The sequence below is a fragment of the Tachypleus tridentatus genome, chromosome 2, assembly GCF_004210375.1.
Source record: "Tachypleus tridentatus isolate NWPU-2018 chromosome 2, ASM421037v1, whole genome shotgun sequence".
Classification (NCBI taxonomy): Eukaryota; Metazoa; Arthropoda; class Merostomata; order Xiphosura; family Limulidae; genus Tachypleus; species Tachypleus tridentatus.
In genome coordinates, this window is record NC_134826.1 from 143,321,575 (window position 1) to 143,337,848 (window position 16,274).

General features: G+C 35.1%; 1 protein-coding gene across 1 annotated transcript in view; it reads left to right on the top strand.

Annotated features, from left to right (window-relative positions):
• The window catches only part of LOC143245622 (voltage-dependent calcium channel type A subunit alpha-1-like), a 54,416-nt gene extending 38,467 nt beyond the window's left edge, over positions 1 to 15,949 (top strand). The window contains exons 4-7 of the mRNA XM_076491976.1: positions 12,526 to 12,681; positions 14,271 to 14,494; positions 14,910 to 15,013; positions 15,841 to 15,949. Of these exons, the coding sequence (XP_076348091.1) occupies positions 12,526 to 12,681; positions 14,271 to 14,494; positions 14,910 to 15,013; positions 15,841 to 15,949 (593 nt within the window). The remainder of the gene's footprint in view (positions 1 to 12,525; positions 12,682 to 14,270; positions 14,495 to 14,909; positions 15,014 to 15,840) is intronic.
• The last annotated feature ends 325 nt before the right edge of the window (positions 15,950 to 16,274 follow it).

Below are 16,274 nucleotides of genomic sequence, written 5' to 3' on the forward strand. Positions count from 1 at the left end.
GTTTTGAATTTCGCGCAAAGCTACACGAGAGCTATCTGCACAAGTCGCCCTTACTTTAACAATGCGAGACTAGAGGGAAGGCAGCTAGTCATCATCACCAACCGCCAACTCTTGGGCTACTCTTTTACCAACGAATAGTGGGATTGACCATCACATTATAACTCCCCCACGGCTTAAAGGGCGAGCATGTTTGGCGCGACGGGGATTCGAACCCGCGACCCTCTGGTTACTTCGAGTCGAGTGCCTTAACCATCTGGCCATGCCGGGCCTGAACTTGACTTGTGACCATCTTTAATTGTGACACTAAGACTCGCGCATTACGAGAAGTGCAAAGCTATTCTAGAAAAATCGCTATTAGATTATGGAAATATTATATTGGGTTAGTGAATCCCTTTTAGAACCAACTTAAGACTCGTGTGAAAGTAATTTATTTATATTATTGTTCTATTACTGGTGGATAACAAAGATTTATAATTTGTACCTTACACGAAATGGTTATTATTCTTATTATGTTTATAAAATTAATTCGATTCAGCTAAGTGACGTTATTGATTCAAACAATTATCTAATCTGAAGACAGAGTAACGAAGAGCTGTGTTCGACGTAACAACTCCATAAATCACTGAAAAATAACTGTAAAAAAAGAAAATAAGTTAGCTCACATCTCAACCTCCATGTTTTATACTATTCTCAAGTTTGAGAGCTAGTTCAAAATTAAATAATCCTAAAAAAATAGTTTCATATATGCAAAGCACGCGACATGTGAGGCCCGGCATGGCCAGGTGGGTTAAGGCGTTCGACTCGTAATCTGAGGGTCGTGGGTTCGAATCCCGGTCTCACCAAACATGCTCGGTGGTGATGACTAGTTGCCTTCCCTCTAGTCTTACACTGCTAAATTAGGAACGGCTAGCTCAAATAGCCCTCGTGTGGCTAAGCGCGATATTCAAAAAACAAGACAAATAAACCAACGCGACATGTGAGAACCTAAAACGACACAAAGTTTGTACTCTAAGTTTAAATTAATTCGGAATATATTTCTATATTTGTCAAAAGCATGAAATTTCTCCTCACTTACGAGCCAGTATGGCTAAATGGTTAGGGGTACTCTACCCGTAATCTGTGGGTCACAGATTCGAATCCCCATCACGCCAAACATGCTCGCCTCTTTCTTCTGTGGAGGCTTTATAATTTGACGGTCAATCCTATTGTTCGTTGGTAAAAGAGTTGGCGGTGGGTGGTGATGACTAGCTGTTTCCCCTCTAATCCTTTTCTTCTAAATTAAGGACTGCTAGTGCAGATGGCCATCGTGTAGGTTTGCGCAAAATTCAAAACAAACAAACAAATTCTATAATTACCGATAGGGAAGGGGTAGATTGACCCCCCTTCATTTTATCTCCAGTACAAATCGAGCCAATCAAACGTGTAAACGTTTTGTTTCTACTTTACTAACCGCAAAGATCAAGTTTTGTTTTTAATTTGATTAAAGTATTTCAAGTGTTTTAGTAAATAGAGATAGGTTTTGCAGCAGTTTCGAATTGACCTGAAAATGCCAAAAACATGTTTTGCGGCATAATTAAACATTGCGGACAAAACAAAAATGGACCACCCTATAAAACATTATCAATATTAACTATTACATATATTACGGTGTTACCTGCTAATTGTATAAAATGACCAAGGTCAACAGAATCGTTCAATAACAGTTTATTAGCACATCAATTCTGATAAAACCAGAGCCTATTACGATGTTTATTATTAGGTGTATAAAATAATACCATAGAATAAAAAAAAATGCACATTATATTTGCTAAAAGTAAAACGCATTATGATGCTATTGGTAATGTCCAAAATGCTCTAAATTTCAACGCCATCAGTGCAGAATCGTGTTGCTTTATAATATATTAGATAACAAAAAAAACAAACAACCTTGGCTTTTGTCACCATTAGGCCTAAAGAACAAAAGTTAAAATCAAATTACATCTAGCTAGGAAGCAAAGCAGAAATGAAGTGAATTGCACCTAAAGACGACGGACTATGGCTGTTGATGTAATTTACTATTTCCGGTCACTTGGAGAGTAAAAATTTAGAATAATTTATAAGAAACGTATATGTGGCACATATGGTATTAAAATGTTTTTTTTTAAGATATTTTAAAGGTGTGCATCCTTCATATTTTTAGCTCATACGTCGCCACTAAATGTGTTACAATTTCTTGAAAATGTCGATGTTTGTTATCATCGATATATTATTTTACTTTAGTGATGTTGTTGCAACTGGAGACCAATAGTATTATACCGTTATTCACAAATGTGTGTGTAATATAAAGCTTATAAGACTATAAAGTCCTCCTCTGGCTCAGCTATACGTCTGATGGTTTAAGAATCTGTGGTGGGTAGAGTAGTGTGAACTGAACGAAAAAAGTTTATAAACACATCTATCGGTATTATTAAACCAGAACACAAGTAAAGTAATAACAAATTAAACACAAAATGAAATGAAGCCACTCTTGAGTTTTGAAACACATTTATTGAAACATTATAACCACATGACTTTACTAACAATGTGGTTGAGACGCATCACTTTACTAGCAAGGTGGTTTAAACACATTACTAACAATGTAGTTTAGACACATTACTAACAATGTGGTTTAGACACATTACTAACAATGTGCTTTAGACACATTACTAACAATGTGGTTTAGACACATTACTAACAATTTAGTTCAGACACATTACTAACAATGTAGTTTGGACACATCCCTTTACTAACAATGTAGTTTGGACACATCACATTACTAACAATGTAGTTTAGACACATTACTAACAATGTGGTTTAGACACATTACTAACAATGTGGTTTAGACACATTACTAACAATGTGGTTTAGACACATTACTAACAATTTAGTTCAGACACATTACTAACAATGTAGTTTGGACACATCCCTTTACTAACAATGTAGTTTGGACACATCACTTTACTGACAATGTAGTTCGGACACATCCTTTTACTAACAATGTAGTTTGGACACATCGCTTTACTGACAATGTAGTTTGGACACATCACTTTACTAACAATGTGGTTTGGACACATCACTTTACTAACAATGTAGTTTGGACACATCACTTTACTAACAATGTAGTTTAGACACGACACATTACTAACAATGTAGTTTGGACACATTACTAACAACGTGGTTTAGACACGACACATTACTAACAATGTAGTTCAGACACATTACTAACAATGTAGTTCAGACACATTACTAACAATGTAGTTTAGACACATTACTAACAATGTATTTCAGACACATTACTAACAATGTGGTTTAGACACATTACTAACAATTTAGTTCAGACACATTACTAACAATGTAGTTTGGACACATCACTAACAATGTGGTTTGGACACATCACTTTACTGACAATGTAGTTCGGACACATCACTTTACTAACAATGTGATTTGGACACATCAATTTACTAACAATGTGGTTTGGACACATCAATTTACTAACAATGTGGTTTGGACGCACCACTTTACTAACAATGTGGTTTAGACGCATCACTTTACTATAAATGTGGTTTAGACGCATCACTTTACTATAAATGTGGTTTAGACGCATCACATTACTATAAATGTGGTGTAGACGCATTACTAAAAATGTGGTTTGGACACATTACTAACAATGTGGTTTAGACACATTACTAACAATGTAGTTTAGAGACATTACTAACAATGTAGTTCAGACACATTACTAACAATGTAGTTTAGACACATTACTAACAATGTGGTTTAGACACAATACTAGCAATGTAGTTTAGAAAAATTACTAACAATGTGGTTTAGACACATTACTAACAATGTAGTTCAGACACATTACTAACAATGTGGTTTGGACACATTACTAACAATGTGGTTTAGACACAACTCAACAATGTAGTATAGACACATTACTAACAATGTGGTTCAGACACATTACTAACAATGTAGTTTAGACACATTACTAACAATGTGGTTTAGACACATTACTAACAATGTAGTTCAGACACATTACTAGCAATGTAGTTTAGACACATTACTAACAATGTGGTTTAGACACATTACTAGCAATGTAGTTTAGACACATTACTAACAATGTGGTTTAGACACATTACTAACAATGTGGTTTAGACACATTACTAACAATGTAGTTCAGACACATTACTAACAATGTGGTTTGGACACATTACTAACAATGTGGTTTAGACACAACTCAACAATGTAGTATAGACACATTACTAACAATGTGGTTCAGACACATTACTAACAATGTGGTTTAGACACATTACTAACAATGTAGTTTAGACACATTACTAACAATGTGGTTTAGACACATTACTAACAATGTAGTTCAGACACATTACTAACAATGTAGTTCAGACACATTACTAACAATGTGGTTTAGACACATTACTAACAATGTAGTTTAGACACATTACTAACAATGTAGTTTAGACACATTACTAACAATGTAGTTCAGACACATTACTAACAATGTGGTTTAGACACATTACTAACAATGTAGTTTAGACACATTACTAACAATGTGGTTTAGACACATTTTTAACAATGTAGTTTAGACACATTACTAACAATGTAGTTTAGACACATTACTAACAAGGTGGTTTAGACACATTACTAACAATTTAGTTCAGACACATTACTAACAATGTAGTTTGGACACATCACTAACAATGTGGTTTGGACACATTACTTTACTGACAATGTAGTTTGGACACATCACTTTACTGACAATGTAGTTCGGACACATCACTTTACTAACAATGTGATTTGGACACATCAATTTACTAACAATGTGGTTTGGACACATCAATTTACTAACAATGTGGTTTGGACGCATCACATTACTATAAATGTGGTGTAGACGCATTACTAAAAATGTGGTTTGGACACATTACTAACAATGTGGTTTAGAGACATTACTAACAATGTGGTTTAGACACATTACTAACAATGTAGTTCAGACACATTACTAACAATGTAGTTTAGACACATTACTAACAATGTGGTTTAGACACATTACCAGCAATGTAGTTTAGACACATTACTAACAATGTGGTTTAGACACATTACTAACAATGTAGTTCAGACACATTACTAACAATGTGGTTTGGACACATTACTAACAATGTGGTTCAGACACATTACTAACAATGTAGTTTAGACACATTACTAACAATGTGGTTTAGACACATTACTAACAATGTAGTTTAGACACATTACTAACAATGTGGTTTAGACACATTACTAACAATGTGGTTTAGACACATTACTAACAATGTAGTTTAGACACATTACTAACAATGTGGTTTAGACACATTACTAACAATGTAGTTCAGACACATTACTAACAATGTAGTTTAAACACATTACTAACAATGTAGTTCAGACACATTACTAACAATGTGGTTTAGACACATTACTAACAATGTAGTTCAGACACATTACTAACAATGTAGTTTAGACACATTGCTAACAATGTAGTTCAGACACATTACTAACAATGTGGTTTAGACACATTACTAACAATGTGGTTTAGACACATTACTAACAATGTAGTTTAGACACATTACTAACAATGTGGTTTAGACACATTACTAACAATGTAGTTTAGACACATTACTAACAATTTAGTTTAGACACATTACTAACAATGTGGTTTAGACACATTACTAACAATTTAGTTCAGACACATTACTAACAATGTAGTTTGGACACATCCCTTTACTAACAATGTAGTTTGGACACATCACTTTACTGAGAATGTAGTTCGGACACATCCTTTTACTAACAATGTAGTTTGGACACATCACATTACTGACAATGTAGTTTGGACACATCACTTTACTAACAATGTGGTTTGGACACATCACTTTACTAACAATGTGGTTTGGACACATCACTTTACTGACAATGTAGTTTGGACACATCACTTTACTAACAATGTAGTTTAGACACGACACATTACTAACAATGTAGTTTGGACACATTACTAACAACGTGGTTTAGACACGACACATTACTAACAATGTAGTTTAGACACGACACATTACTAACAATGTAGTTTAGACACATTACTAACAATGTAGTTTGGACACATTACTAACAATGTGGTTTGGACACATCACTTTACTAACCATGTGGTTTGGACACATCACTTTAATAGCAATGTGGTTTGGACGCATCACTTTACTAACAATGTGGTTTAGACGCATCACTTTACTATAAATGTGGTTTAGACGCATTACTAAAAATGTGGTTTAGACGCATTACTAACAATGTGGTTCGGACACATTACTAACAACATGTTGTAGACACATTACTAACAATGTGGTTTAGACGCATCACTTTACTATAAATGTGGTTTAGACGCATTACTAACAATGTGGTTTGGACACATTACTAACAATGTGGTTTGGACACATTACTAACAATGTGGTTTGGACACATTACTAACAACGTGGTTTGGACACATTACTAACAATGTAGTTTGGACACATTACTAACAATGTGGTTTGGACACATTACTAACAACGTGTTGTAGACACATTACTAACAACGTGGTTTGGACACATTACTAACAACGTGGTTTGGACACATTACTAACAACGTGGTTTGGACACATTACTAACAACGTGTTGTAGACACATTACTAACAATGTGGTTTGGACACATTACTAACAACGTGTTGTAGACACATTACTAAGAACGTGGTTTGACACATTACTAACAATGTAGTTTGGACATATTACTAACAATGTAGTTGAGACACATTACTAACAATGTGGTTTAGACACATTACTAACAATGTAATTTAGACACATTACTAACAATGTGGTTTAGACACATTACTAACAATGTGGTTTAGACACATTACTAACAATTAAGTTCAGACACATTACTAACAATGTGGTTTGGACACATCACTTTACTAACAATGTAGTTTGGAAACATCACTTTACTAACAATGTGGTTTGGACACATTACTAACAATGTAGTTTGGACACATTACTAACAACGTGGTTTGGACACATTACTAACAACGTGTTGTAGACAGATTACTAACAATGTGGTTTGCACACATTACTAACAACGTGTTGTAGACACATTACTAACAACGTGGTTTGGACACATTACTAACAACGTGGTTTTTGACACATTACTAACAACGTGGTTTGGACACATTACTAACAACGTGTTGTAGACACATTACTAACAACGTGTTGTAGACACATTACTAACAATGTGGTTTGGACACATTACTAACAATGTAGTTCAGACACATTACTAACAATGTGGTTTAGACGCATTACTAACAATGTGGTTTAGACACATTACTAACAATGTAGTTTAGACACATTACTAACAATGTGTTTTAGACACATTACTAACAATGTAGTTTAGACACATTACTAACAATGTGGTTTAGACACATTACTAACAATGTGGTTTAGACACATTACTAACAATTTAGTTCAGACACATTACTAACAATGTAGTTTGGACACATCCCTTTACTAACAATGTAGTTTGGACACATCACTTTACTGACAATGTAGTTCGGACACATCCTTTTACTAACAATGTAGTTTGGACACATCACTTTACTGACAATGTAGTTTGGACACATCACTTTACTAACAATGTGGTTTGGACACATCACTTTACTAACAATGTGGTTTGGACACATCACTTTACTAACAATGTGGTTTGGACACATCACTTTACTAACAATGTGGTTTGGACACATCACTTTACTAACAATGTGGTTTGGACACATCACTTTACTAACAATGTAGTTTAGACACGACACATTACTAACAATGTAGTTTGGACACATTACTAACAACGTGGTTTAGACACGACACATTACTAACAATGTAGTTTAGACACGACACATTACTAACAATGTAGTTTAGACACGACACATTACTAACAATGAAGTTTAGACACATTACTAACAATGTAGTTTAAACACATCACTAACAATGTAGTTTGGACACATTACTAACAATGTGGTTTGGACACATCACTTTACTAACCATGTGGTTTGGACACATCACTTTAATAACAATGTGGTTTGGACACATCACTTTACTAACAATGTGATTTGGACACATCAATTTACTAACAATGTGGTTTGGACACATCAATTTACTAACAATATGGTTTGGACGCATCACTTTACTAACAATGTGGTTTAGACGCATCACTTTACTATAAATGTGGTTTGGACGCATCACTTTACTATAAATGTGGTTTAGACGCATCACTTTACTATAAATGTGGTTTAGACGCATTACTAAAAATGTGGTTTAGACGCATTACTAACAATGTGGTTTGGACACATTACTAACAATGTGTTTTGGACACATTACTAACAACGTGGTTTGGACACATTACTAACAACGTGTTGTAGACACATTACTAACAATGTGGTTTAGACGCATCACTTTACTATAAATGTGGTTTAGACGCATTACTAAAAATGTGGTTTAGACGCATTACTAACAATGTGGTTTGAACGCATTACTAACAATGTGGTTTGGACACATTACTAACAATGTAGTTTGGACACATTACTAACAACGTGGTTTGGACACATTACTAACAATGTAGTTTGGACACATTACTAACAACGTAGTTTAGACACATTACTAACAACGTGTTGTAGACACATTACTAACAACGTGGTTTGGACACATTACTAACAACGTGGTTTGACACATTACTAACAATGTAGTTTGGACACATTACTAACAACATAGTTTAGACACATTACTAACAACGTGTTGTAGACACATTACTAACAATGTGGTTTGGACACATTACTAACAATGTAGTTCAGACACATTACTAACAATGTGGTTTAGACACATTACTAACAATTTAGTTCAGACACATTACTAACAATGTAGTTTGGACACATCCCTTTACTAACAATGTAGTTTGGACACATCACTTTACTGACAATGTAGTTCGGACACATCACTTTACTAACAATGTAGTTTGGAAACATCACTTTACTAACAATGTGGTTTGGACACATTACTAACAATGTAGTTTGGACACATTACTAACAACGTGGTTTGGACACATTACTAACAACGTGTTGTAGACAGATTACTAACAATGTGGTTTGCACACATTACTAACAACGTGTTGTAGACACATTACTAACAACGTGGTTTGGACACATTACTAACAACGTGGTTTTTGACACATTACTAACAACGTGGTTTGGACACATTACTAACAACGTGTTGTAGACACATTACTAACAACGTGTTGTAGACACATTACTAACAATGTGGTTTGGACACATTACTAACAATGTAGTTCAGACACATTACTAACAATGTGGTTTAGACGCATTACTAACAATGTGGTTTAGACACATTACTAACAATGTAGTTTAGACACATTACTAACAATGTGTTTTAGACACATTACTAACAATGTAGTTTAGACACATTACTAACAATGTGGTTTAGACACATTACTAACAATGTGGTTTAGACACATTACTAACAATTTAGTTCAGACACATTACTAACAATGTAGTTTGGACACATCCCTTACTAACAATGTAGTTTGGACACATCACTTTACTGACAATGTAGTTCGGACACATCCTTTTACTAACAATGTAGTTTGGACACATCACTTTACTGACAATGTAGTTTGGACACATCACTTTACTAACAATGTGGTTTGGACACATCACTTTACTAACAATGTGGTTTGGACACATCACTTTACTAACAATGTGGTTTGGACACATCACTTTACTAACAATGTGGTTTGGACACATCACTTTACTAACAATGTAGTTTAGACACGACACATTACTAACAATGTAGTTTGGACACATTACTAACAACGTGGTTTAGACACGACACATTACTAACAATGTAGTTTAAACACGACACATTACTAACAATGTAGTTTAGACACGACACATTACTAACAATGAAGTTTAGACACATTACTAACAATGTAGTTTGGACACATTACTAACAATGTGGTTTGGACACATCACTTTACTAACCATGTGGTTTGGACACATCACTTTAATAACAATGTGGTTTGGACACATCACTTTACTAACAATGTGATTTGGACACATCAATTTACTAACAATGTGGTTTGGACACATCAATTTACTAACAATATGGTTTGGACGCATCACTTTACTAACAATGTGGTTTAGACGCATCACTTTACTATAAATGTGGTTTGGACGCATCACTTTACTATAAATGTGGTTTAGACGCATCACTTTACTATAAATGTGGTTTAGACGCATTACTAAAAATGTGGTTTAGACGCATTACTAACAATGTGGTTTGGACACATTACTAACAATGTGTTTTGGACACATTACTAACAACGTGGTTTGGACACATTACTAACAACGTGTTGTAGACACATTACTAACAATGTGGTTTAGACGCATCACTTTACTATAAATGTGGTTTAGACGCATTACTAAAAATGTGGTTTAGACGCATTACTAACAATGTGGTTTGAACGCATTACTAACAATGTGGTTTGGACACATTACTAACAATGTAGTTTGGACACATTACTAACAACGTGGTTTGGACACATTACTAACAATGTAGTTTGGACACATTACTAACAACGTAGTTTAGACACATTACTAACAACGTGTTGTAGACACATTACTAACAACGTGGTTTGGACACATTACTAACAACGTGGTTTGACACATTACTAACAATGTAGTTTGGACACATTACTAACAACATAGTTTAGACACATTACTAACAACGTGTTGTAGACACATTACTAACAATGTGGTTTGGACACATTACTAACAATGTAGTTCAGACACATTACTAACAATGTGGTTTAGACACATTACTAACAATTTAGTTCAGACACATTACTAACAATGTAGTTTGGACACATCCCTTTACTAACAATGTAGTTTGGACACATCACTTTACTGACAATGTAGTTCGGACACATCCTTTTACTAACAATGTAGTTTGGACACATCACTTTACTGACAATGTAGTTTGGACACATCACTTTACTAACAATGTGGTTTGGACACATCACTTTACTAACAATGTGGTTTGGACACCACTTTACTAACAATGTGGTTTGGACACATCACTTTACTAACAATGTAGTTTGGACACATCACTTTACTAACAATGTGGTTTGGACACATTACTAACAATGTAATTTGGACACATTACTAACAACGTATTGTAGACACATTACTAACAATGTGGTTTGGACACATTACTAACAACGTATTGTAGACACATTACTAACAATGTGGTTTGGACACATTACTAACAACGTGTTGTAGACACATTACTAACAATGTAGTTTGGACATATTACTAACAACGTGTTGTAGACACATTACTAACAATGTGTTGTAGACACATTACTAACAACGTGTTGTAGACACATTACTAACAACGTGTTGTAGACACATTACTAACAACGTGTTGTAGACACATTACTAACAACGTGTTGTAGACACATTACTAACAATGTGGTTTGGACACATTACTAACAATGTAGTTTGGACATATTACAAACAACGTGTTGTAGACACATTATTAACAACGTGCTGTAGACACATTACTAACAATGTAGTTTGGACATATTACTAACAACGTGTTGTAGACACATTACTAACAATGTAGTTTAGACACATTACTAACAAAGTGGTTTAGACACATTACTAACAACGTGGTTTGGACACCTTACTAACAACGTGGTTTGGACACATTACTAACAACGTGTTGTAGACACATTACTAACAACGTGTTGTAGACACATTATTATTTCATTGATAGTTTTCACAACAAAGTTTTATGTTCCATTTCATTTCAAGTATTCTCTTTCTGCATTTCTGAACAAAACAAACAGTCACAAGAGAAGATATTAGTTTAAACGTCTGGTTTATCTGTACACGCGTACTGTTAAAACAGACAAAAGAATCACTTGCGTTGTTTAATGATGATAAAATGATTATTTTGATATGAGTAATTCCCTTACGCACGTGAATATAATCCTTACTTAAGAAGAACACGAAATACATACAATGACAGGAATTAGGGTAAAATACTTTCACAGTGATTCCACTGTGGCTCCTAATAAGCCCTAATTCCACAAAATCTGACGAAATGTTTTGTTTTATTTTGAGATATGTCACGTGTAACGACGTGTCAAGACATGTTATCACCCTTCCTGTATATGTAGATTTTCATGACTGGTGTTAAGAAATACCCGTATAGTATTTTCAGTTAGGCTAAACTTTTTAATTCAACGTGCAAGTTTCACTTTATTGTCTTCAAGTGTTACGTCTTTATGTGATATTTGTATAAATGTGTAAAGTTACACTACATTTTTAAAACATTCTAAAAATATTTTGATTGGTACTCGAGTCTTACGTGTTTCCACTTTTCTACAGGTCTTCAGGTTGTACTAAAGTCTATTCTCAAGGCAATGGCTCCTCTCCTCCAGATTGGCCTTCTGGTATTGTTTGCCATCGTTATTTTTGCCATCATTGGCCTTGAATTTTACAGTGGTGCTCTCCATAAAACCTGTTACAGCATAGAAGATAGAAGTAAGTATCCGAGTAATACAGTTTACCAACTAAAACGTGACTCACGTGGCCCGGGATGGCCAAGCGATTAAAGCGATCGACTCGTAATCTGAGGGTCGCGGGTTCGAATCCCAGCCTCACCAAACATGCTCACCCTTTCAACCGTGAGGGGGCGTTGTAATGTTACGACCAGTCCCACTATTCGTTGATAAAAGAGTAGCCCAAAATATGGTGCCTTCCAACTAGCTCTACACTGATAAATTAGGAATGGTTAGCACAGCATAACCCTCGTGTAGCTTTGCGCGAAATTCAAAAGCAAACACAAATGATGCCGTGGTAAGAATGAGTGTTATCTGCGAACAGATATTTAGCCACTTTAAATATACAAACACGTTTTATTTTCAAGTAATGTTGTTCTTTTTTACTTCATTTCTAAAACATTCTTAGATTAAATGTGAATGTCTTTTGTTCATTATATATTCTGATGTTGATATTGAGTATGTAGGTATGTTATGTTGGTATTAGGTATGTTCTTTGCCACATATTCTGTTTAAGTATGGAAGAATTTGATTAGAATAAACGTAGCTATATTCTTTATCAAATTTTCTGTTAAACGATTTTTACCTACGTGAACATTTCAACGTAAAGATTTAAAATAGTTAAGTTATCTAATCATGAGTAGCGAAAATAACTTATTTATTAGAACACAAGAAACTAAAATAATTTACTTGTTACAACATCAGAAACGAAAATAATTCCTTTATCTCAAAATGAGGAATTTATAGACTTTGTTTGAACGTGACGGGACCGGCATGACCAAGTTTGTTAAGGCGTTCGACTCGTATTCTGAGGGTCGCGGGTTCGAATCTTCGTCACACCAAACTTGCTTGCCCTTTGAGCCGTGGGGGCGTTATAAGTGTGACTGTCAATCCCACTATTCGTTGGTAAAAGAGTAGCCCAAGAGTTGGTGGTGGGTGGTGATGACTAGCTGCCTTTCTTCTAGTTTTACATTGCTAAATTAGGGACGGCTAGCGCAGATAGCCCTCGAGTAGTTTTGCGCGAAGTTCAAAACAAGCTTGAACGTAGACTTTAAATCACGTGGTCATAAATTACGTCCAGGCGAGTCTTTCGTATTGATTTTTACGCTAATTATTCGTTATTATTTTATAAATTGCTCACGAGCTAACATGGGATCTCTCTTTCAACCAGAAGTGTTTTGATAACTTATCTATGGATTTAAATATCAGAACTAAGAATGGTAAATTCGTGTTGTTGGTAAAGAGGTGCGGTCACTCTAAAGAAACTACACTACCATCATATAGAATGCACTTTTGGAGACAACATATTCGGGACTTTCCAACGGTGTACGCTAACGTGCCCAAGGAACAATTATCGCAATGTATTTTCTCTTGCCACCCAGCTCGCGCTTTCTTCTCTGGCTGGGTGAGAGATCCTGTGTTAAGAAACACGATGTTTGAATAAATTACACAGTAGTTTAATTTTAATGAGATTCGTAGTTTCCGAACAAGACTTCTTAGTAAGTTAAGTTTCTTATATCTTCATCGACTTTCTTACGAGGTCCTGACTTCACGTATTTTTTGTATTTGAAGCGGAAATTGTTACAGAGGGCGAACAGGAAGTCCCCTGCTACCAGACCACTGATCCAGCTAACGCTCCTATTGGCGCTCACACTTGTGACATAGAAGTTGCGTCATGTCTGGAGGGGTGGATTGGTCCGAACTACGGAATCACCAGCTTTGACAATATCTTCTTTGCCATGTTAACTGTTTTCCAGTGTATTACACAAGAAGGTTGGACGTCCATTTTATACTGGGTAAGTCATGTTCACTCGTGTAGAGCACAAACAAATCTTGTGATTCCTTAACTAAGACGCTAACAGCAGCAGGAAAGGAAAATAGACTGTTTCGTAGTGTCATCTAACAGCAGAACAACGTATTTTTGTTATATATTTACGCGTGTGAATTTTGTAACACGTTAAACGTTGCAAAGCTCTCTCTTTGTAATTGGTAACGTAAATATAATTTTATGAAATATCAAAGTTGAAATTACAGTAAATCTATTTAGATGCAGTGAGATCCATTTTAAGGGTTTTTTTTTTTTTTTTTTGTTTGGTTTCAGTTTTGCTATTGAAGCCCCTCGTGATATCCATTCACGAAACTCGATCTGAGTTTCTATTGGTTGTTTAATTGAGCTATCTCTCTGCCTCATTGGTTATTTTCTTTTTACAGACCAATGATGCGTTAGGAAGCACATTCAACTGGATCTATTTCGTGCCTCTTATTATACTCGGGTCTTTTTTCATGCTCAATCTAGTTCTCGGAGTTTTAAGCGGGTAAGTAAAACATTCTGATGAACTTCGAAAGATTTGTTTAATTTCGCGGATTACCTTTTTACTTTTTTACGTTTTACTTTTACCTGTTCCCCCGATTAGTCTATGAATTTACAACGCTACAAGCAGGGGGTCGATTCCCCTCGGTAGACTCAGCAGATAGTCCGATGTGACTTTGCTATAAGAAAAAAAAACACACACACACACTTTACTCTCACCCCCTATCGGTGGCTGTAACAGTAGGGAATTGTAAAAAATAATATTAACAGTTTTAACGATATGGCTAAATTAATTAGGTAATGGTAATTATTTATCCTCTGCTTATTTCACTACATCTATTAATGAATTTTTACAGATACTTATAATTAGTTTAGGAAAATGTTCAACATCTTCTGATAGGAAATTCACAAGCACACACACACACACACACACAAATTCTTGACGACGTACCCCCCCCTCCCGATATAAAAATGTATTCTCAAGACGGCTGGTATGGGTAATAGAACCTTGGACCTTAAAGTAAATACAGATCAACATTTCGATTTTCTTAGGTCGTTTTCAGGTTAGCGGAGAAAGAGTTTGTAACTGACTGTCCCTGGCCCGTCTTGAGAATACACTAACATTTCGATTATTTTTTATTGTTTTAACAATAACTTCGCTGTAATTGTTTAGAGAACCAGATAGTTGGTTAACATGCCATGAAATATTTCAACGAATACAAGACTTTACCTCTAAGACATTTCATTTCCGCATCCAGTGTTTTTCCCTCCGTAGCTTAGCAGTAAGTCTGAAGACCTATAATGCTAAAATTTGAGTTTCGATACCCGCAGAGAAGAGAACACGGATACCCTATTGTGTAGCTTAGTACTTAAACAAACTGAATTTTTCCGCCCTCCGGCGGCAGGTCTAAGGGCTTATAATGCTAAAAACCAGCAGTAACCGTTGTGGGCACAGCACAGATAGCCCATCGTATAGCTTTGTGCTAACCAACAAAGGAAAGGTTCCTTCACTGTCATGCCTCACAGTGGCTCAAGTCTGAGGGCATGCAACACCAAAAAAAATCTGGTTTGGATATCCGGGCTGTGCATAACACAGATAACCTACAGTTTTCGGGTAAAATATTGTAAAATCATATACGTGAATATATATATATATATGGTTTTCAAAAATTACAAATATTGTTCATTCGAATAATCAAAGCTTTTTACTCTTGACTCAGAGAGTTTTCCAACGAACGTAGGCGATGTGAAAACAAAGAAAACTT